At 54.4% G+C, this 22,224-nt stretch overlaps 1 protein-coding gene across 2 annotated transcripts; it reads left to right on the top strand.

Annotated features, from left to right (window-relative positions):
• The first annotated feature begins 202 nt into the window (after window positions 1–202).
• On the top strand, window positions 203–21,871 carry UFD1 (ubiquitin recognition factor in ER associated degradation 1). 2 transcript variants are annotated; one of them, XM_051973201.1, is made up of 12 exons: window positions 203–305; window positions 4,801–4,933; window positions 5,307–5,339; window positions 9,405–9,526; window positions 10,945–11,075; window positions 12,210–12,282; window positions 14,501–14,569; window positions 15,592–15,657; window positions 15,831–15,878; window positions 17,346–17,434; window positions 17,929–18,010; window positions 20,809–21,871. In XM_051973201.1, the coding sequence occupies exons 2-12, from the start codon at window positions 4,813–4,815 to the stop codon at window positions 20,881–20,883; spliced, it is 909 nt and encodes a 302-aa protein (XP_051829161.1). In that variant the 5' UTR covers window positions 203–305; window positions 4,801–4,812; the 3' UTR covers window positions 20,884–21,871. The 2 variants fall into 2 exon arrangements, with proteins under 2 accessions (XP_051829161.1, XP_051829160.1); XM_051973200.1 differs by lacking the exon at window positions 203–305 and adding an exon at window positions 404–830.
• The last annotated feature ends 353 nt before the right edge of the window (window positions 21,872–22,224 follow it).

Here is a 22,224-nt window from a genome sequence, read left to right as displayed (position 1 = left end):
GCTCACCAATCGCGGCCGGAACCGCAGACCTTCTTTAATTGTGATTGGAAAAGGGTGAGGGGGTCGTTCCTTAGCGTCGAGCCAATAGCCCTTTAGAACCTCCTTCCTGTTGTTGCCGGCGACCACGCCCCTTCAGGAAACAACTTTTCTTCTGGGTCCTTGTTTTGCTGTGTGGATTGTCATGCCGGAAGTTCACTGTCATGCCGGAAGTTTAGACGCCATCTTTGTTCTGGGCAAACAATCTGATTTCTCTTTCTCGGCACGCTGCCATAGAAGAAACCATACTTGGAACAACGCCCTATTCGGTAAAAATCAATAAGCCACTGCAATCGTGTCGTCAAAACTTTCTCCGACTTCTTCTGTTCTGTCACCTCTATGATGTTTTCGCAAGTACTGGCCCCCTTCACTTCCGCTTAAGTTCACAGTTGAGAAGAAGTAGGGTGCTTAGCCTTCTGGGTAATGTAGTCTTCAGTGGGAGAATGGGAACTACCATAGCATTTTTTGTAGGGGGAAATGTTGTTTAATTAAAATTCAAATCTTGGCTCTAAGCAAAATTTCTATCTTTACTGGATGCCCAATGAAGGAACCATTATCCATCAATTAGTCAGAGGGGATGGGGATACTCTTCGCTAGGTCTTTCCCCCTTATTCTCGAATTCCTCCTTCCCCTCCCCTCCCGGGGCCCAGATGACTGCCTTCCGGCGAGCTCTGCGCAGGCGCGACTCGGCCCGAGGCTCTTCCGGCTGGTCGCTCGCTGGCTCGCAGACTAGCTAGCTCGACTGTAGTTTTCTCTTCAGGAACCGCAAGCTCCCGGGACCGTCTCCCGCCATGGTAAGCGCCCTGCCACTACCCCTGCTCCCGGGGCCCGACCAAGGCGCTCGGGCTCGCGGCTCGGAGCACCAGGCCGCCGAGACCGGGGGCTGCCCCTTCGGGGAGCCGGAGCCGCGGCCTTAGCCGGACTCGGTCATCCAGACCCTGCCGGCTCTCGGGAGGCTGCCCCGGCCCGCAGGCCTTGCTCTCTGAGGGCCGAAACCCTCATAGAAGAGAAAGCAGCCGCGCCCGCCTCAGGCTCCCCTGTCTGTGAGCTCCGGTGGTGGGCGGGGCCCTCTGAAGCGCTGTGGGGCTGACTGGTCGAGCCCCGGCGGGAGCGGGCCAGGCCCAGGGTCCAAATCAAGCTGCAGACGGCCTGGCTGCGAGACCCTGGACAAGTCCCTTCTCCACCGCCCGCCTCAGTTTACTCCTCTGCGAAATGGGGGTCATCGCATTAATTGAGGACCTAGAAGACCAGGAGACACCTGGTCACGATGGGCCGCCCTTCAACGATGCCTTCCCCCTCCCCGCCCCCGTGTCACACCAAAGCCTCCTGGTGAAGGCTTCTATTCCACGTCTGTAAAACAGGGACCCGCCCCCCTCCCGGCTTGTTGTGGGAATCAAAGGCGCTCATTTATCAGCCCAGGCTGGAGTACACAGCAGGCGTCACGTTAATGCTAGCAGAGAAAGAAACTGTGAGACCGTGTGAGGGGGCTGTGGGGTCCTCCCGCCCCTTGGGGGGTGGAGACAGCACGCACGGGGTGCCCCCTCCCCAAACCGGCACTGCCCGCAGTCACGTGCTAGTCACTGCCTGGAGCGGAATGGGGACCCACATCCCGGGCTCCAGATGTTGCTTCTGAGCCTCTACTGCCCAAGGGTGACATGAGTGAGGTCCCTGGCAGCAGGGGCTCTGCTTGGTCTCCTTGTGTCCAGGCGCAGGGTGGGCTCAGGGGAGCACTCTGCTGGCCATGGGGAGGACTGACATCACTCCTCCCCAGCTCTGGGCACCTTCCAGACCTCAGGCCTCCTGGTCTTTGAGTCCAAGGGTCAGAGAAAGGGATCCGTTAGGTGACCCCTGCTGTCTGGGCACTTTGCTATCTGGCAGTCCCCAGACCCCTCCGGCCCCTCTGGGAGAAGGAAATGTGATGGCCGCACTTTAATGGGTGCAACCGAGCTCTGCCCTCTCAAGACCACTTTTCTCCTCCCTTTGGCCCGGATTTCCATGTCCTGCCCAGGAGGAGCATCCTTCTCTGACCACAGTGGGTCAGTGCTGGGGCCCTTGGGGACAGGGGAATTGTGGGTAACACGAACCTGCGTTTGTGTGTGAGAAGCAGTCAGGGAGTTCTGCTCTGTGTGCCAGGCCCTGTACTAAATTCCGGGGGCACAAAGAGAAGCCCTCAGGAGCTTGGCTCTAACAGGACAGCAGTCCAGGAGAAGAGAGAGAAGTTTCTTTTCCTGCTTCTTTGAAGAGGTGGCCATTGGCTTGGGTTTGAAGGATTGTTCTCGTTCAGGTGTTTCAGGTGTGCCCGACTCCCTGTGACCCTGTTTGTGGATTTTCTTGGCAGAAATGGGGGGGTTGCCATCTCCTTCTCAGATGAGGAAACTGAGGCACACGGGGGAAGTGACTCGCCCAGGGACACAGCTAGGAAGTCCTGACTCCGGCCTGGTGCCGGAGCCACCGAGCTGTCCTGGTTGGGTTGGGATTGAACACTGGGCGAGAAGGTGCTCCAGGCATAGAAAAGATGGAGCCTGAAGTGCCCCGTGGAGCATGTGGGATCAGCAGGGAATGCTGGGAGGTGACCAAGGAGCCGGGATTCCCAATGAGGAGGGACCCTGGAAACTCGCCCACACGAAAAGGGGGGGGGGAGGGGGTCACACAGGGAGAACACCCAGAGGTGAAAAGCCAGAAGTTCGGAAGATGGAACTGAACTGCCCTGGGAGAGAGAGTTCTGGTGTGCAGACTGGCCAGCCTAAGAATGGCGATGGCCCAGCTCTGACCCAAGGGCCCCGGGTCCTGGTGCCTGGCCCAAGACCAGTCAGCACCTTTGCCTCAGGTCACTGATGGGGCCTGGATCCGAGGCGGGCCCTGGATCTCTTTCTGGGCCCCGTGCAGCTCACTCTCCCCTGCCCAGCCAACCCCTCCCAGACTCCCAGGGGCTTTTCTGGTGGTGAATGATGGGAAGAGAGTTCGTCCTGGGCAGCACTAGGTCAGCCCCGGAGTCATCAGCTTCCAGGCCCCCCTTTGCGGCTTTCCCAAGTCATCCAACCCCATCTGTAGGATGGGGTGGTCTTAGATGCAGCCCCTCGGGCGCTTGTGAGGAAAGCACTTTGTAAGCCTTCCAGCTGTGATGGCCCAGGAGTGACCCAGGGAAAATGCTGCCCTGGACATATGCGTGGCATTCACTGAGAGAAATGAGGATAAAATAACCTATTGGGGAGCTCCCTGACCTACATTGCGCAGTGGGGATGATCTGGAAGAAAAGGAATCGATCTGAATCCCCCAACTCCTCTTATAAGTTCCTTCTCCATCATTCCTTGTTAACCCATCCCAGTTGACTGCCACCCTCTGGGACACCCCTGTTCTGAGGACTTTGAAGCCTTCAGTGGGCTCCACGACGGGTCCCTGGCATTCGGAATGGCACTGACCCCTTCTATTAACTATATACTAGCATAGTTAATTAGCCCAAAACGATGCAGTCTCCCAGACTTCTTATATAGCACAAGATGAGGAATGTTTTCTTGGTCAATGGCCTCCCTAGGAAAAGGTCAGCTGGGGAGGGTGGGGCTGAGCTGCCTAATTATTTAGAATGAGCCTGCTCTCCTGGTGAGGGCATGGAAATGGGCATTTCTGCTAATGGAGCCCGAGGAGAAGAGGCAGAGGGTCAGCCCTCTGCTCACGAGCATGATGACCTCAGACAGGCCCCCGGGTCTCTGGATTGGAGCTAGAGGGCAGGAAAAACTGCAGGGATTTTTTCCCATCAGAGCTCACAGACAACCCCTCCCCCAGTCTGCCCACAGACCCCAGGTGAAATGCCCTGGCTCCAAGAACCTCTGCTTCCCTTCTGAGTTTCCGTGATCCAATATGGCGACTAGCTAGTTTTACAGCATCTGTCTCACAGAAAAGCAGCCCCCCTCTTTTGGCCCTCCTGTTTTTCCTTTGGGCAATCCTTCGCATCCTAATCCAATCAGTAGCCATTTAATGGGCTCTCACTGTGTGCCTAGAAATGGGCTAAGTACAATGAGTACCAGTTGTCACAAAGAGGAAATCAGGGCAAATGGTGGCCTGACAGCCAGAGGGGCAGAGAGAGGGCACAGATGGGGGCCTCCAGAGACCGAGTGTTTGGGCAGCCGTGTGGAGGCTGTTTGCCCGCGGGGCTTTCTAAGGTCGGGCCGTATCCAGTAGGTCTGACATAGTCCAAGCTTGCTTCATCTCCCTCTGGGTGGTCACTGGGCACCGCGCTGCCTCCGGGAGGGCAGAGACCAGGCGTGCCCTTATTTTCCTTGCAGTGTTGGGGGGAGGGGAAACCTTGAAGCTCTTGGAGGTTTCATATGCCCTGAGTTAGAAAGTAGCAAAGCCTCAGCTTGGAGATAATATTCACTCCGTGTCTCTCCCTTCCCCGAGGCCTTCTGCACTTCACTTAGTTGGTACAGATTGCTAGGAATGCCCCCTAAAAGCAAACCACAGGGGAATTGTCATCCCAGATGCGCCATCCCCCACCCCCGCCTTCCAGGCCATAGAGGCCACGCAGGCCCAAGCTCTGCCATGGCCTGGCTGCTCTAGGTGGGCTGAGCCTCTCAGCAAGATGGGCTTCTGGAGTCACCCCGAAAATACGTTTAGCTCAGACAGGTCAACCCTGAGCAATAAGTTAATCCAGTTCTCACAGTTCTGATTTTTCAGCTACTGTTGTGAATCCAACCGCCGCCAATTGAGTAGAATGTTGATTTGAAGTTTGTGCTGAGCTTATATGCCTGTGTCTTTTTTTTTCTCCAGTTCTCTTTCAATATGTTTGATCATCCCATCCCCCGCGTGTTCCAGAACCGCTTCTCCACCCAGTACCGGTGTTTCTCTGTGTCCATGCTTGCAGGACCTAATGACAGGTCAGATGTGGAGAAAGGAGGGAAGAGTATGTGCTTGTTTTTATTTTGACTAATAACTTTTTCTGACCCGTAAATTAATAATTGTAGTAACTTCCAAAAAGTACCTGTTGTACATCTGGGTACCTGCACCACGAGTTACAAAGAAAAACGTTTGTTGCCTCAGTTTATGAACAGTGCGGTCATAAATTTCTGACCAGACCACAGACTTGGACTTCGCATTTTGGCCAATAGACTAAGCACCTCCCCAGAGTAAACCATGTACGATAAAAATCCTGGAGACGGAAATTCTGTCTGCCATCGGAAATTGTTTTTAAAATAAAGTTTAGTGTAACAAATAGGAATCTTCCTTTTTTTTAATGTTGTCCTTTTAAAAAAATCTTTATCCTGTTCTCTCTGCAGTAATTATGCCACCCTCGGCCCTGGATCAACTTAGTAAGTATTTTCTAAATTATCTGTTCGTTTAGTAAGAACCATTGCCCGCCCTGCAGTGGGTACATGCGTTGGGAGCCCTGGGTGGGATCAGAGGCATTGGCTCCATATTCGGGCTCTGGCCCGTGTCGTTTCCTTCCCCCGGTTTGGTTCCTCACATGTAAAATGAGCAACTCAGTGATTACCTCCCTGGCCCTTGGCTTTGAAACTGTGACTCTGAGCATCCCAGTAGTTTTATTTTCTATAGGATGCTTAAGCTCTTACCCGCAGCTTTAGGGTGGTAGAATGGAAATAAAGCCCGTTCTATCTTCAGCAAAACTGAGGTGGGGGGAGATGGTATGACATGAATATTCACATGTTACAGGGGACTTTCGATGATATGGTGATTAAAAATTTCCAAGATATTTAGTTTCTGGGTAATGTAATCATCTATATTAATAAGGCCAGCACAGTATTAATGAAAATCTGGTTACATGGCTGTCTCTGTTGGACCAAAGATAATCGTGGTGGGTTCACAGTTCATGTAGCCTTCAAAGAATAGGTGGTCCCCAGGGTAACAGTCAGCTCTGATTGGATAACACAGTGGAAGGTGAGTTATATTAAAATGAGGGGCTTGGGATACATGACCTGTGTCATCTAGATCTTGGTCAAAGAGACATCAGTTTGGCCATCGCCTGTCTCGAACGAAAAGATCAGCCTTTCTCCTGGCTGCGCAAACACAAAGAGCAGCAATCCACCCATCGGCTCAAACCTGAGGTTCCTTTTACCTGAGTAGATCTGGCCTGGGTAACACTTTTAAGATTTCCTATACTGCTTGGTTTCTGGATGAGGAAGTAAAAAGGAGGGAAACTTGGGTTCTAATTCAACAAAAGTGATTAAATATAAGAGAGAAAAATAGTCATTTCACACTTCAGCTCACACACTCTCCATTGAGCCACTCTGCCCCAGGCAGTCAAGGCAGTTATAAATAAGTGGGCCCCGCATGAGTGTTCCTGCTAGCGGGAGATCCAAAGCTGCTAAAAATAACCCTTCGTGGCCCAGCTGCCAGTGCCCTGAAAGAACTTAGAACCTGGAGCTGGCAGAAGGCTTCTGGAGCCAGGACCCCGTAGGGAAGTTGTCTTTCCTGCACCTGATGGGTTTCCTGGAGCAGCCTGAATGTCTGGGGAGTTTAGCCTTTGGGTCCCTTGGAAACAAACAGCAGGTCAAGGGTAGAAGAGCCTTCAAGCTCATCTAGTTCCTAAAGGAAATTCACCTTCAAAGGAAAGAAGAGCCTTTCCCAAGATCACTTGGGGCAATGCTTGAAGTCAGATTGAGGTCTCCCTTCCCACCACCATGTGGGTGCAGAACATTTTCTCCGGGGGCATCATCTGCACAGCGAGGTCATGTTTAAGCAACTGGGTCTTCTCTGCCATGGGCAGCCGCCCTGGTGGGCAGGGGGATGAGGGTACTGAATGCCTGAAAGATGCTGGCTGAGCATAAGGAAGGCAAAGGAAAATGGGCAGCAATGCCCATGATAACAGTAACTGGCATCTCCAGGGTGCCTTCCAGCATGCATTGTCCATCGCTGCTTGTGCCAGTCTTGTGCTGGACATAGGGCGTTCATATACTCGTGGGCTAATGAGTCCAAGATGCAGAAGTTTCCAAAGGAAACTTCATAGCCCAGGAGTTCCAGAGCCTGTGTCCCGACGAGCCACTGCTGCCTCCTGAGATTTAGGAAGGTGCCTTGTGGCAGGGGCCAGCTCCAATCTGTGTGACTGAAGAATGCCCATGATCCTTCTGTCTTGCCTCGCCCACAGGGACTGTGATGGGACCTATAGTATATGCAGAGCGTTTGTGTGCAGAGCCCTCTGCCATGGTCAAGACCTTCTCTCTGGGCCTTCGCCATCTCTAAAATCAGGTCACGGGACTAAGAGCCTTTCTAGCTTGCAAGTCTGGTCCATGATTTGGGATCCAAGCAAGATCCGCCAGAAGGGCAGCTTGATTGGCATCAGGGTTCTGCACAAGGCCCAAGTCAGAGGCTTGGGGTGGGAGCAGCTATTTATCCTGCTTCCCAGAGCGGAGGTCAGGATTCGGGCAGGCTCAGGGCTTGGTAAAGTTTCAGCTTCCATGAGTGCCCTCTTCTCTCTTTGCCCATAATATTGTGGCAGGATGTCAGCCCTTTGATTTTTGTCCTTTCTCATCTCAGGGCCCCAGGGAAGGATGGGGTCTCATAGCCATTCCTGGAGCTCAGCCTTGTGGGGAAAACCCGGAATAGAATAGTGGGCGAACTTGTGGCGCCCACGCTCGGTGCTGGAGAAGTTTAGAGAAGGAAGAGGATCATGGGACAAAGGGGTTTAGCGTGTTGGAGCTGACTGGGGGAAGGGAAGCCCCCTTGTGTCAGGGTGGGGGACCAGCTGAAGCAGAGCAGGAGAGGGCTTGCCACCTTGGTGTTGGCCAGAGCTCTGTCTTCTCCCTCACCCAGGGCTTGTAACGCTTAGAGGGGCCAGGAAATCCTCTGTATCGGTGACTGTGCTCAACTCCATTTTGGGAGGTACACGTGTAATTGCAAAAGAAACTGGTTGCAAGATTTGGTATAAATGGGAGAAGCTGTAGAAGTCACCCGGACACATGGGACATCGCTGATGGAGTCTGTCCAGACCAAAATTACCAAATGAACCCTATGAATGAGCGAGGGAGCTAGCAGTTAAGCTCTGCCAGATCCTGGGAATACAAACACAAGTATATACGGCCCTGCCCATAGCACCGCCAGTGTCTGAAGACAAAGGAGTGGGGGGCCAGGAGAGGGGCGCACACGGTGGGCTGGGGGTGGTGCCAGGAGAGCAGATCGATGTCTGGGATCAGCCCACGAGCAGCCAAGTGCTGATTTGGTCAGGGGCTCCTGGTTCCAGAATAGTGAGGGCCGTGAGGGGGGCTAGTGAGGAAAATAAGATGGGCAGGGCTGTGAAAAAGGTGGCCAGAGAGTCGGGAACTCCTCTTGTCTTTGTCCACGGTCACCCTCGAAGCAGGGATTGGCCGGACTTGGAGGAATGGGGCTTTTCTCGGGCTGGCTGCCCGCTCCCCTTGCGCAGGTGCTGCCCCTCCAGCTGAGTTGATAGTCTGGGAGAAGAGAGAATTGCTGTGGCTGAGAAATCCTCCGAGGGGACCCTTCACTGATGGGCCTCTCCACACCTAAGTAGGCCGGGACTCAAATAACAGACACAGCCTCATTCCTGGCCTCCCCTGGGAGTTGCTCTGCTTCATCAGCCTCTTCCTCAGCCCCAGCTCCACCTCGAGAGCCCCAAAAGCATTGGCCCAGGTGGGGCATCCCGGCCCCCCAGAGCAGCCTGGTGCCTGTGTGATCACACCCATTCTACGAATGAGGAAGCAGGCCCAGGAGTGTTACCTTGGGGGTACAGAATGGTTGTGGGCCTCTCCAGCACACAGCCCAGATGTCAGGAGGTGGTGTCGGGCCCAGGATCTGCACCGACTCTGGGAGAATGGGTGGTCCTTGCCTCAGTGTCAGTGGGGGTCAGCTGTGGGGGGGGCTTCCCGGAGGCCCGCCCCTTTGGGCTAGAGAAGCCTTAGGGATCGGAAGCCCACAGTTAGAGATGTGGAGACTGAGGCCCTGAGATGGGAATATCTTACCTGACAGTAGTGAGTAGTGTCAGATTTGAACCCAAGCCCTCTGATCCTTGATCTGGTGACTTGTTCCTTTACCATCTTCCGCCCAGCCCCACCTCCCCCAGCCCATTGCCTCAGATTGCTCTGTCTGGGAACCAGAAGTGGTACCAGGTGGTGGTTGGGGAAGAGGCAGGCCCGGCCGAGGCTCCTTGGCCCCAGCAGGAGCCACTCTTGTGAGGCTGCCCAGAGCTCCAGAATGATCCGCTCCCAGCGGGGCGTTGGCCCTGGGGATGGCAGGCAGGGAGGGAGAGTGGGGTGAGTGGGCTTGGAAATGGCCTGTTGTTCTCTCTTCTGCCTCCTGTATAGGAAAACGAGCAGTGGTGGGGTGAGGGGAATGACCGAGAACGTTTCCTAGGGACCTCTGCTGCCCCCAGGGTCTGTATCTTACGCCATCTTCTTTTCTCCTAGGTCGACTTAATATCACCTATCCCATGTTGTTCAAACTGACCAATAAGAACTCAGACAGGATGACTCACTGTGGCGTGTTGGAGTTTGTGGCAGACGAGGGCATTTGTTATCTTCCCCACTGGGTGAGTGATCCCCTGAGCGTTCTTTCTGTTGAGGACTGAAAAGGAGGCCCCCATAAACCAGGGAGGCTGCTGCCCCTGAGCCAGCCCTCCCACAGTGCTCCGCTTCCCAGCCAGCGGCCCCGATCTGAAACGCCTCGTGGCCTCTGGTGGGTGGTCTCAGGTCACAGAAGCCTCCCACCACTCGCAGCATTTTGGGTCCTGGATCTCCCTTTGGGGAGGGCTCCACTTGGGGGAGCAGGAAACGGTCGGTCTGAGGAGGGCAGAGATGTGGGCGGGCTCCATGCACACGGCATCATGTCTCTGATTGCAGCCCAGAGGCTGTGGTTGGCCTCGGGGGGGCACAAATACCATGGCTCCGTGCCAGGCCCTCAACTCCTAGCTCAGCCCGTGCCGCCTAGATAGCGCCCCTCCCCTACTGAGCTCGGCTTCAGGGCCGGGGGCCACAGCCGCCCCTTGCTGTCAGGGGCCTCTCAGCCACGCGGTGGATGTCTGTGCCAAGGGGAGCCCCAGGGTTCTGGCCAGGCCTGAGGGGAAGCAAACTCCCCCTCCCCTCCACCGTGATCTTGCTAATCCCAGCTTCTGCCAGTGCTGCACATCCCAGCCCTTCCAGGGCCTCAGAGTGGGGTGCCAGACTTGGGGCCCTGAGGGGACATTTCTTTTTTAGTTTATTTTCTCCTCAATTCCATGTAAACAAACATATTTGTGACTTTTTTTTTGAGTTCCAGATTCTCTCCCCTATTCCCCTCCTCACCCTTAAATGTGTGATTAGGCAAAATGTCTCCATTTTAGCCATGATGCAAAAGCAAACGCAGGCCAGAAAACCATAATTAAGTAAAAACCGTCTGCTTCTATGGTTCACACTCCTTCAGTTCTTTCTCTGGAGATGCAGAGCCTTTTTCATCATCCAAGGGTGACTTTAACCTCACAAAGGAAGTGTCAGTTTTCTCCTCTATAAAATGGGTATTGTGTCAGCCCTAAAACCCTAAGCATGAGAGCAAAGGGAGCTTTGGGCTCCCCGGGCCTTCGTGCGGCCCTCTCTGCAGATGAGAAACTGGCTCAGTGGCTTGGCTTGGGGAGCATGGAGCAGAGCTTGGCTTGGACCCAGACCCAGTCTTTTGGCTGCAGGAGGCTCTGTTGCCTTCAAGGGTGTCAGGCCAGAGACTGACCTGGAGATGTCAGTGGGGTCCCGGCCTCCCCCAGTGAGGGTCGGTGCCTTCTCTACACCTCGGAGGCTCAGAGGGACGGGCCTTGTCCGGGGTCACGCAGCTGGCAAGGGTGGAGGCAGGACTTTTCCCCAGGCTGTGGCGACTCTCAGCTGGAAGAACCCTGGAACCTGGGTGGGGTGTGAAGGGAGGGTCCCAGTATGGCGGCAGCTGTGGGGGCCCAGGGGCCACTCCTGCTTGTGATTCCTTTGGTAGATGATGCAGAATCTGCTTCTGGAGGAGGGAGGCCTGGTGCAAGTGGAGAGCGTCAACCTGCAGGTGGCGACTTACTCCAAATTCCAGCCCCAGAGCCCAGATTTCCTGGATATCACCAACCCGAAGGCCGTGTATCCTTTGGGGGCCTGGTGGGTGGGGGCTCCGTGAGCTGCGCATCCATCTGTTTCTATTGCTCCTTTTATAGCCCACTTGTTTCCCCAGCACCTTCCTTCTCTCATAACAGAATAAAAGTGATGACCCTCAGCGGGAAGGGCCGGTCACTGGCTTCAGTTCTCCCGAGCGTAGCCAAGTCAGCTGTGCAGGGAGGGCGTTGACACATTACTGCAGGCCCGTGGGGATACTGAGCCTCGGCCAGGGCCCTCACACGCCTGCCTCCTTCCTTGAGCCGTTGTGGGTGCTGCCCCTGGCTGGAGTGAGCTGGGGAAGACGTGGGGCCTCAGCCAAGAAACCTTTCTTACGCACTTGCTCCTCGTGCACAGAGCCTCGGAGTCAGGCCTGGTGGGCCAGAAAGAATGAGGAAGAGGGACAAGCCATGTGACTCTAGGCCTGGAGCTCTAGGCCCAGCACCATGATCCCCAAGTAGTGACACTGAAATCTGCCTCTCTGATGCTGGCCGGGGGGTCTGCAGTGTGCGAGAGGGGTGATGGTCAGAAGGGGAGGTCAGCCAGCAGCCGGGGGAGCCGTGCCCCCAGGGCCTGTATTGGACATAGAGTCAAATGTCAGGAAAAACTGGCCCCAGGTTCATTGGCACTTGAGGACCAAAGGCTTCATGGGGCCATGAAGGGCCTGTAACTCGATGGTGGCTTTAGTGACTCTTCTCCCATCATTCCCCTTCAGCCAGACTGGAGCACGCCCAGTCCCCTGCGCCCTCTCCCATGCTCAGAACTGCTTCTCACCCGCCACCCATACCTGCCTTCAGGGCCTCTCTCCTCCCCATCCTCCCACTCTGTCCTGGGAGCTCGCTGTCTGGGCCTCTGGCCCCTCCTCCCTTGGGACAAGGCCTCGAGTTTATTTAATGACCTTCTGCTTACCTTTCGATTTGCCGAGTAACTCATTTGGAGTTTACTGCTTTATGTCTGGGGTGGGAAGGTCAGAAAAGGCCGGGCTGGTTCTCCTGCGGTCCCCGAGTCCGGTCATTGTCGGCCCTCGGCTCGCGGGTGAGGCTCGGTGGGCCCGACGGGAAATGCGGTCCCGGGACTTCCAGTCCTTTCGGTTGTTTCTGCTCCTTGACACTTTGTCTACAGATTGGAAAATGCTTTGAGAAACTTTGCCTGTCTGACTACTGGCGATGTGATTGCGATCAACTACAATGAAAAAGTGAGTCTCGGTGGCACCCCGGGCCTCTGGACTGGGCTTCCAGCACTATGGCCCGGTACCCTATCTGCTACTCTAGTCTTCCTAAAGAGTTTTAAAAATGCAGTTATTTGGAGACAGCTTGGCTACTATGGATAGACCTAGAGTCAGGAAGACCTGGGCCATATGACCTCACATGCTTAGTAGCTACTTGACCATGAGCAAGTCATTTCACCTCTGCCTCAGTTTCCCCCACTGTAAAACGGGGCTGGTAATGGCACCCACCTCCCAAGGTGATTGTGAGGATCAGAGGGTTAGGGAGTGCTTAATAAATGTTTTTTCCCTTCCCATTTGAAAATTACTACCACACCAGGCACTTATTCAACGACTACACTACAAAAATCCAAGATGTACTCCCCGATTGGGAGGTTGAACTCCGCATTGGCTTGTGTAGCTAGAGCAGAGGTCAGAGCCGGGGTTCCATCGTGCCTTTGCCGACTCTCTGATCGTGAAACTGGTACGGTTTCTTCCTCAGTAAAAAGAGAATGTTTAGTCTAGTTTGGGAGCAGGACCCCTTGAGCGGTTTGGGATGATGGAGCCCTTCTCAGGATCGCGTTTTCAGATACACAAAATACATCGGATTACAAAGGACACTAAGTTTATTGAAATGTAGTTACTTACATTTTTTTTTAATAAAATAGATGCAGAAAAAACTTTTGACAAATACAACACTCGCTGCTCTTAAAAATACTTGAAAGTGGAGCAGCTAGGTGGCTCAGGGGAGAGAGGACCTGCCCTAAAGTCAGGAGGCCTGGGTTCAAATCTGGTCTCAGACACTTAACCACCTCCTAGTTGTGTGACCCTGGGCAAGTCACTTAACCCCAATTGCCTCAACCAAAAAAAAAAAAAAGTCTTGAATTCATTTGAAAGAATACCAAAGGAATTAATGGGAGGAAAAATGTAAAGGAAAGAGGCTTAATAGTATCAGATCTCAAGCTGGATTATAACACAGTAATTATCAAAACTTTGGTACTGGCTTAAGAAATAGAAAGCCAGATCAGTAAATGAGTAGAAATACAGTGTATAGTAGTAAATGATTATAATAACTTTGTGTCGGACAAGTATAAAGATTTAAGGATTGTGGGAAAAGAATTCATTATAGGAAAAAAACCAACAATCTGGCAGAATTGGGCTATAGATCAGTATTTTACACCATTTACTGTAGAAGGCTGAAACTCTTGAGTTTATGCACTGAAGTCGGACAACCGAGCACTTAAGGCCAATTACCAATTGGACAATACTCTGAGCATATGCTTGGAAAATGGCCCTTCCCACTATTCTGTGCTGACTCGATAATTGGTGTATACAGAGAATTGTAGGAGGGACTAGGGGGTGGAGTAAGAGTAGCCAGGGTCACTTTGGCGGTAGACGAGGAGAAGGAAGGTCGCGGAGATTCTGCGTCCATCCAGTCCAATCCTACCTCTAAAGACCAAGAATAAAGACCGGTTGATTCTAAGGTATCCAGGGAGCTAACTCGGTCATCACAGTTTATCAAGATGAGATCAAAAGGGATACCTGATCTAGTTAGGAAGGGATATAATTTACTCATAAGCAAATTAGAAGAGCATGGGATATAGAGAGGAACAAGACAAAGAACATTGTGGGATGTAAAATGGATAATTTTGATTTCAGTAACTTAATGTTTTCTACAAGTAAAATCAACGTAAATAAGATTAGAGGGAGAGCAGAGAGTTGGGGGGGATTTATACATGGTTTCTCGGTCTCATATCTCAGATATATAAAGAACTTTGCACAATTTTTATGAATTTAAATCCTTCCCTGATTGATAAATGGGCAAAGGATATGAATGGAAATTTTTCAGTGAAGAAATCTGTTATGCTTGGTCATATGAAAAAAAGCTCTAAATCATTTTTGATTAGAGAAACACAAACTAAACAGTTCTGCGGTATCATCTCACACTTGTCAGATTGGCCAGAATGATAGAAGAGGAAATGATAGGTGTTGGAAAGGATGTGGAAAAAATGGGAGATTAATACCAGTTTTCACCATGGGCAGGATCTGGAGTTCGAGGATGGGGCTCCAGTTCCAGCACCAGAAACATTTCTTGTGTGACCGTGGCCTGTGGGTCTCAGTTTACTAAAGGGTCCCCTGCCAGCTCTCATTGTAGGCCTCCCTGTGGCTTTCTGACTGCCCTCCCAATGACATTTCTACTCTCACGCAGATCTATGAGCTTCGAGTGATGGAGACAAAGCCGGATAAAGCCGTGTCTATCATAGAATGTGACATGAATGTAAGTGCTGGGTCCCAGAGAAGAACTACACGGGGTCTGCAGGAGGCCTTTTTGGGGAGAAGAGATGGAAATTTGTGTCAGGAGCCATGGGGAGGGGGACACCACAAGCTGTTTCTGGGCCTCGTCTTTGGCACTGGCTCCCTTGTCTTTAGAAGCCGCCCAGTGTGACCCTGCATCCTAGACCAGCGAGTCTCTTGTTACATACGTTCTATGATGTGCAAAGGCTTGGGTCAAAACGCCTTCTCCCAGGTGCCCTTTGGTGGTGGCTCCTGGAGGAAGGGAATGCCCCGCCCCACCAGATGGCACGTTTGGGGCGAGGGCCCATCTCTTGCCAAATGGTCTTGCAGCAGTCAGCCCGCAGGAGGGAAGGCTCTCAACCTCGGGTCTTCAACTGGTGGTCTCACTCAGCCCAATAGATGGAGCTTGTCTTTGTCATTCAAGTTTAGTTCTGGCTCCAGGCAAGGCTCCCCTCCCAGAAACACTCCCCTCTGGGGTCCCGGATGACCCTGAGCAGCCGTACTCTGGCCTGTGTAGAAAGGAATGACTTTCTAGATACATTTAATGAGAGGAGATCATCCGGATCTTAGCAAGGGCTCAGCTTGCGCGCACCCCTTCCTCCCAGGCAGTACCAGAGCCGTGGGTTCCCCTCCCAGGGGGGCGCGTTGGCCCGGAGGCCTGGGCACTCCCTGGCCCATGGCACTGCCTCCCTCTGTCGGCTCCTGTCGAAATTGGATTGGAGGCCAAGGGCACCGGGTATAAAGAGGGGAGGGGTGGGTGTCCAGGAATTCTTGATGGTGCAGGTGGCGGCAGCTGCAAAACCAGGTGAGAATCCAACCAGCAGAGATGGGCAGAAAGGTCACGTCCTCCGCCTTCCACCTGTCTGCCCCGGGCTCGGTCCTGAACGCTCTTCCCGTCACTAAAAGCCAGTGCCCGGTGCTGGTGCTGTGGGACGACCCATCTGAAGAAGAGCTGGCTGGGGGACTCGGACCTGCCCCTCAGGGTGTCTCTCTTTGGACCTCCAGGTGGACTTTGACGCCCCCCTGGGCTACAAGGAGCCGGAGCGACAGGCTCAGCACGAGGAGACGGCGGTGAGTGGGGTGGGGGGCCGCGCCTCTTGGGTGGGGGGCGGCCGACCCTCTGTCTGCTCGCTGCTGGGGACTCTCCCCAAGCCCCCGGACCTTGTCTTGTCTCCAAGGGAGGGCCTCGGGGTGGGGGATGCGCCACTGCAGCTGAGTCACTTTGGTTTTCCTTTGTCTCCCAGGACGTGGAAGCCGACCACAGCGGCTACGTGGGAGAGCTCGGATTCCGGGTAAGTCCCGCGTCCTTCTGGTCTTAAAGCGGTACAACCGCTGGGTCCCCGAGCAAGTCCGCTCTTGGGCCATGTCTGGACCTGCCCCAAAGAGCTCCTCACGAGTCCCTCGGGCCCTGCCAGTCCCCTAGCGCTGGGAACTCCGTCCTGGCCCATCTTTAGCTCCTCAGGGGCACGAGAAGTGAAGCCATTTGTGCAGCAGAGGACTAGGAACTTGGGGGAGGAAAATCCCAGCTCCTTTGTGGCCGAGGGGTGCGGGGGAGGGGGGGCCGGGTCATCTGGCCAGGCCCAGAGGGGAGAGATGTGGCCGGCAAACCGCGTGTGCAGAGGGGCCTTTGTGGAAGCCAAGACTGGGAGGCAACCAGAGGTCGCTCTGGGCCTCGGAGGCCTCGGACCGGCTCATAGGCTGGGAAATGCAAGGGCGGCCCCAGCGGGAAGGGCCTGCACCAGGGCAGGAGATGTGCTCCTGGCCCTCCTGCGCCCTCTCTTCAGGTCCAGGGCCCTTTGGCCTGTGGGTGCGGGGCGGGGCTCGTGGAGAAAGGGCCGGCTGGGACCCACACAATCACTGCCAGGCCCATAGTGACCACTCTGCCTCTGCCATTGCCCGCAAGTTCAGGAAGTTTGTGGTTACCCTTGGAACTGCTAGGGGGCGCCATAGCACAATCTCAGCCTCTTCCTAGCCTCAGTTTCCTCTTCTGTGAAATGGGCTCTTGAAGGAAATGACAAACCCCTCCAGGATCTCTGCTAAGAAAACCCCAAATGGAGTCTGAGAGAGTAGGACATGACTAAAGAAAAAAGACCTGCAGTGATTTTGTGTGTTATGGCTCATTAGCATATAAATAGTGCTTTCTGGTTCGTTGGGAAGTTACATTAATCATCCTCACAGCCCTGAGAGGTCGGTGCTCCCTCTGTGCCCACTTCCTAGATGAGCAAACTAAGGCTAGGTGAGTGCAAGTGACCTCCAGGTCAGAAGCCCGATTTGAGCTCTGGGCTCCGGCCACGGCACTGCCTCGTGTCCTTCACATGCGGCTTCATCTGGGCCTTTGCACGAGGAAACCCTCGGGGCCCAGAGCTGGCCTGAGACTCACCTTCCTGAGCGCCAGCGCCTGGCGACAAGCCTTTCCCTTTGGTCCCACCAGCCTAGGGCTCCCATCCCCTCCTGCATCCAGGCCCTTCCCACAGCTGATGCATATGTGCGTGCTCCCCATCCCCTCTGGGACCAGGTACAAATGCCCAGCATTTAAAGCTCCCCCCGCCCAGCTCCAGGCGACCCTTCCAGCCCGGGTGGCTCCCTTTGGCCTCCCCTGAACTGGCCGCACAGGCCTCCGGACTGTTCCTCTTGCTCCCCCTCCAGGCCTGAAAGGTTTGCCCTCCTCCCCCCTCTGCCAGTGTTTGCCTGGGCTGGCCTGAGGTGGCCACTCGGGCAGCATGCGCTTATGGGCGTCTCACTGCCCTTTGCTTTCCTAGGCCTTCTCCGGTTCTGGGAACAGATTAGATGGGAAGAAGAAAGGCATCGAACCTAGCCCTTCCCCAATTAAGCCTGGAGACATTAAAAGGTGAGTGTGTGCCTGCGGCCCCTGAGCATTGGCCCCCACCCCTGCCCCTCGAGGAAGCCCCCTTGCCTTCCCTGGGCCTCGGGTCTGGTCGGGAGCTGGCCTGGCTCCCAGACTGCGGCCCAGCCCAGGGCCTAGGAGAGCAGCCCTGGGAGGGGAGACTCGGGGGCTGTCCTCCCTGGTATAAAATGAAGTGAAGTGACTAAGCCAAAACGACACAGCCAGGAGGCATCAGAACCAGGATCTGAAGCCGGGCCCCCCGACTCCGGCTCCCCGCAGGATTCTCCAGTAGAGAGCATGCAATGAGCCCACCGCCCACACTGGGGTGGGATTCCTACCCAGTGTGCTCTGGGGCCAGGGAAGCCGTTTCTCGTACCTCAGAGCAGGGGTCTTGGTCCTCTGCTGGCCAGCAAATGGGGGGGAGGAGGGCTTGCCTACAGGGGAGGGGTCAGGGTTGTTTTTCTTCCATTAATGCTGCTTCCTCCTTCTCTCTTCAGAGGAATTCCTAATTATGACTTTAAACTTGGTAAGATCACTTTCATTCGAAATTCACGTCCAATGGTCAAAAAAGTGGAAGAGGTGAGTTCTCGGGCTTCTCTCGGGTTCTTAGTGACTACGGGGTTTGCTCGGTTGTCCGAGCCGGGGCCAGGAGAGAGGAAAAAGCCAGCCTGAGGCCTCCCCGCAGAGTAGATGGCTACCCCGTGGCCCCACAGGGCCCAGCACCTCTCCTTAGCGAGTCTCTGCCCAGGTGCCCCTCGGCGTCTCTGGGCGTCCTCGCCTCGGGGCGGGGGGCGCCAGGTCGGGCTGCACCTGGAGGCTAGAACCTGGGGCCCTGAAGCTTGGCCACTTCACCCCCAGTAGCACCCGCGGCGTGTAGCCCAGCCCTGCTGCGCTTGTAAAAAAGGAGGGCCCAAGTCCGTAGATCAGTCTAGACCAGGATGATCCAGACCTTTCCATGAGCTAGGAATTGTTCCCTGATAGGGAACTTGCTGGGTGCCAGAAGCTGCCTGACCCCTGGGGAGGGGGGAGGAGGGGTGTTCCATACCGCTGTGGCCACAAGAATCCCTTGTGGAGGGAGTGATCAGAACGAATAATCCCTTTTAAAGCTGGGTCCTGCAGTGTTTCTAAAAGCAGGCGGGGCATCTGAGGGCCAGTGTTGTGTTTGTTGGGGTCGGGGGGAGTCTGGCCGAGACAAATGTCCGCTGGCCATCTGGATTTCTGGACATGAGCATCCCCACCCCGTCCTTGGAGTGCATTGTCCTCAACTTAAGAGCTTCATTTGGAAAAGTTCCATCTAGCCCTCCGGCATGACGGCGGCCTCCCTCGGGGTTCCGGCCTGCCCCGTTCTGACCCAGGCTGCCAGAGAGTTGACACTGCCTTAAATTTGGGAAGAAGTTTTGTGGGTCGTCAGACTCCTTCCTCCTCTGCTGCATGGAGGGCCGTGGGGCTCTGGCACTGGGGGAAGAGAATCCCAGAATCCCAAGAGTCTGCTATGGCTGGTGCCTGAACAGGACTTCCTTAATGACAAGTGAACCCCCCCAAATCTCTCTAGTGAAGAGAAATCCAGGGTTCGAGCAGAGCCCGTTCCCACTTGGGGTCAAGCAGTAAATGGAGGAAGGTTGTGACCCCAGACTGGTCTGCCTCCATCGCCACCTCTCCGTCCCATCTTGTCCCTCCAGTGCTGTGAAAGGAGCGGCCTCGTCCTCATCCAAGACCTCCCCCACCCTCTCCGCCTGTCTTGTGAGATGGCCTGCCAGGGCCTCCCACTGCCTTGCCCGCCTCCTCGGCTGCTCCAAAACTTACCAGTCATTCCTAAGACAGGCGTGCAGGGGGAAGGAGGAGGGCTGGACGTGGTCCTGGCGTGCATTTATTCTGACTTCGAGGGGAGATGGGAAAGAGAGAGAAAATAGATTTTCATTCATTGGGGCAGAAATACGTGTTTTTTAAACTTGGAGGCCATAACTAAATGTTCCACAAGTAGTCTGCCGTATGGATGGCATGGCCGCTTCCTCCTCCTGTGATGCAGGCCCAGACTGTCTTGCTTTTGTGTATCCATGTAACCTCTGGGTCTTTTCCAAACAAAGTGCTGTCCAGACCCTCCTCTTCCCCCTGTGCTTGTGAAGGGGATGTTCTGAACCCAGGTCAGGCTTTCCATTCAGCCCTGCTTAATTTAATTAATGATTAATTTAGTATTAAATTTAATCCCCCCAGAGGGAATTCCCTCTAGATTCAGCTCCGGATTCCAGGTCTGATTCCGGTGTCTGACTTAGCTGGGGGTCGCCTGCTCGGATGATAAAGGTGCCCCTGTGCCTCTGATCCATGGCATTGAGAAAGGAGCCGGCCGGGAGCCCCTCCAAGGGCAAGGCCTCCCCGAGCCGTCCTTCCTCGGTTCGGCCATTGATCGGTTCCTAGTCCCCGTGATCGGTCACCAGCCCGTGTCTCTCCTTGTCCACAAGATAAGCACGAAGGCCTTTGTCAGAGCCCACGTGTAGACAGTCTCCCCGCCGCGCTCTGGCTCCGATCCACCCAAACGGTAGCCCTGGGTCAGAGGCCGTGGGCGTGCTCAGAGCAGAGGCTGCCGGGCCTCCACCCGTGGCCTCCTCATTCTGGAGGCGTCCCGTGGTTGTACACAGGCGGTGGTGGTCTGGGGTGACGGCCCCTTTCTTGTCATCTCCCTCAGGATCTGCAGTAGCAGACACTCTTCTGGATCGAATGATTTCAGGAGGAATGTGCTGCAGGTTGCTTGCCTTGGTGTTAAGGCCCTCCCCCGCCCCTCCCCCTCGTTCCAGTCAGAGCGCAGGCTTTCCCCCCGAAGGGCCACCTCCCAGCTCCCACCTGGCCCGGGCTGCAGGCCCTGCTTAGCCCCCGCTCTCCTGAGCTTTCTCTTCCTTCAAGCCCCCTCAGCTGCCAGGTCCGCGAAGACTTCCCTGATCCCCCAGCGTGTCGGCTCTCCCAGAATGCTTCAGTCTTCTCCTTTACCCTCCCCACACACCTTGTATTATGTGTGTCTGTGTACGATTACTGTAGATTCTAAACTGCTCGAGGGCCGGGTCTGTGACACTTTTTATTATCTGTGTCCCCTTCCCCTAGATCAGCACCCACCGAATGTACAACCCTGTGGAAACAAAGCTAGGGACACAGTTGAGCTTCTCTGCCAGTTTGTGCCCGCAGTTCCCCCTCACCCCTCCCAGGCTGGGCTCTCTGGGTCAGCTCCAGGGGGTACCTCACCCCCGGCTCATCCAGAGGGCCAGCAGCGGCCGGCCTTGGGTAGGGGGATCCCTGGAGCTTGGGGTGAGCTAGATGAGGAAGGACCCCCTCGGGATGTTGGAGGAAGCTGGGGATTCATTCCAGCATCGAACCTTTCTCTTCCCATTTAGGATGAAGCTGGAGGCCGATTCATTGCCTTTTCAGGAGAAGGACAGTCTTTACGCAAAAAAGGAAGAAAACCTTGAATTTGGGCCCTGGCTAATTAGAAAATAAAATAATCTATTGCAACCTCTTGGCTTTAGTTAATGGATTTGTCAGGGACAGAAGATGATCAGCAGAGGATACTTCATGACCTGCCCTTCATTTCATTTAGCGTTTCGTAAGAAATCCCTCCTCTGCCTGGCCCGGGAAACTTCAGGACTTGGTGGTCGTGTGCTTGATTTGGGAAAAGACCACAGGACTGGACTGTCTCCACAGCACCAAGGCCACAGGCAAACGGCTGGGGGCTCTCCGCTGGCTCGTTCTGGGCCATGGGTCCTTTCTCTTTGACTCGCTTGTCAGAAAGGACAGCATGGTCCACACCGGGAGGATCCAGGTATCCTCTCTTGATTGGTTCTTTATTTCCTCCTAAAAATGTCATGTGATTGACTCCATGCCGTTGCCCACAGTGGTCACCCTTAGAGACACACTCAAGTTAAAGGCTTTGCTCGTGGTGTTTTCTGTTGACACGGCCAAGCCACAAATCCCGCAGAAAGCAGCTAATAATTGGCAAATCCATAATTGTTGAGACTGACGGTGGCACTCGTCGTGTCCCCTTAATAAACTTGTTCTGTAGCGCCTGCCTCCATGCTTGTAAAGCCTTGAGAACCCACACGTCGGAGATGGCCCCCCGGGCCCCGTCATCACGACCGGCTCGGCCTCGTCGGCGTGACGCAAACATTCTGGACACCACCCGATTCTAGATCCTCCAGTTCTGCTCTTGATTTAACCCTGGTTTGTCTGGACATGGCTCTTGAGCTTTTTTTTGCCTTTTTTTTTTAATGTAATGTTTTTCCCCAATTACATGTAAAAACAATTTTAACATTCTATTTTTTCTCAAATTTGGGATTCAAAATTCTCCCCCTCCCACCCCCTTCATAGAGAAGCAAGTAATTTGACACAGGTCATAGGTGAGCAGTACTCATTTGCACATAGGGTTAAATAGACAATAAAGGACGTTACCTTAGCATCGGACTGATTCGTGCTCCTCTCTTGGAGTCCCAGCCGCTCACTAGAGAGCCAAGGGACTGGAGTGGGAGAGAGTGCCACGTGTCTTCCTGGAGAAGGGGTCCCAACTGGCATGGCCCTGCTGGTGCCTCCCCACCCCTTAGCCTAAATTTCCCTGCCTGGAAAATGATTGCCAGCACCCCTCCTGACTTAATGCTTCTGTTTTATCCCCGCCCTCCTCTTCCTCATCCTTAAAATGGGAACTATCCGTGCTGGGGAGAACACGTGGCTCAGTCGAAGTGACGACATACACAGGATTCCTTGTCGGTCACAGCCGCCTTTTACCAAAGCGGGCAACCAAAGAGCCGGGCCGACTACTT

The sequence above is a fragment of the Antechinus flavipes genome, chromosome 1 (assembly GCF_016432865.1).
Source record: "Antechinus flavipes isolate AdamAnt ecotype Samford, QLD, Australia chromosome 1, AdamAnt_v2, whole genome shotgun sequence".
NCBI lineage: Eukaryota > Metazoa > Chordata > Mammalia > Dasyuromorphia > Dasyuridae > Antechinus > Antechinus flavipes.
This window is presented reverse-complemented; position numbering and strand designations above follow the sequence as displayed.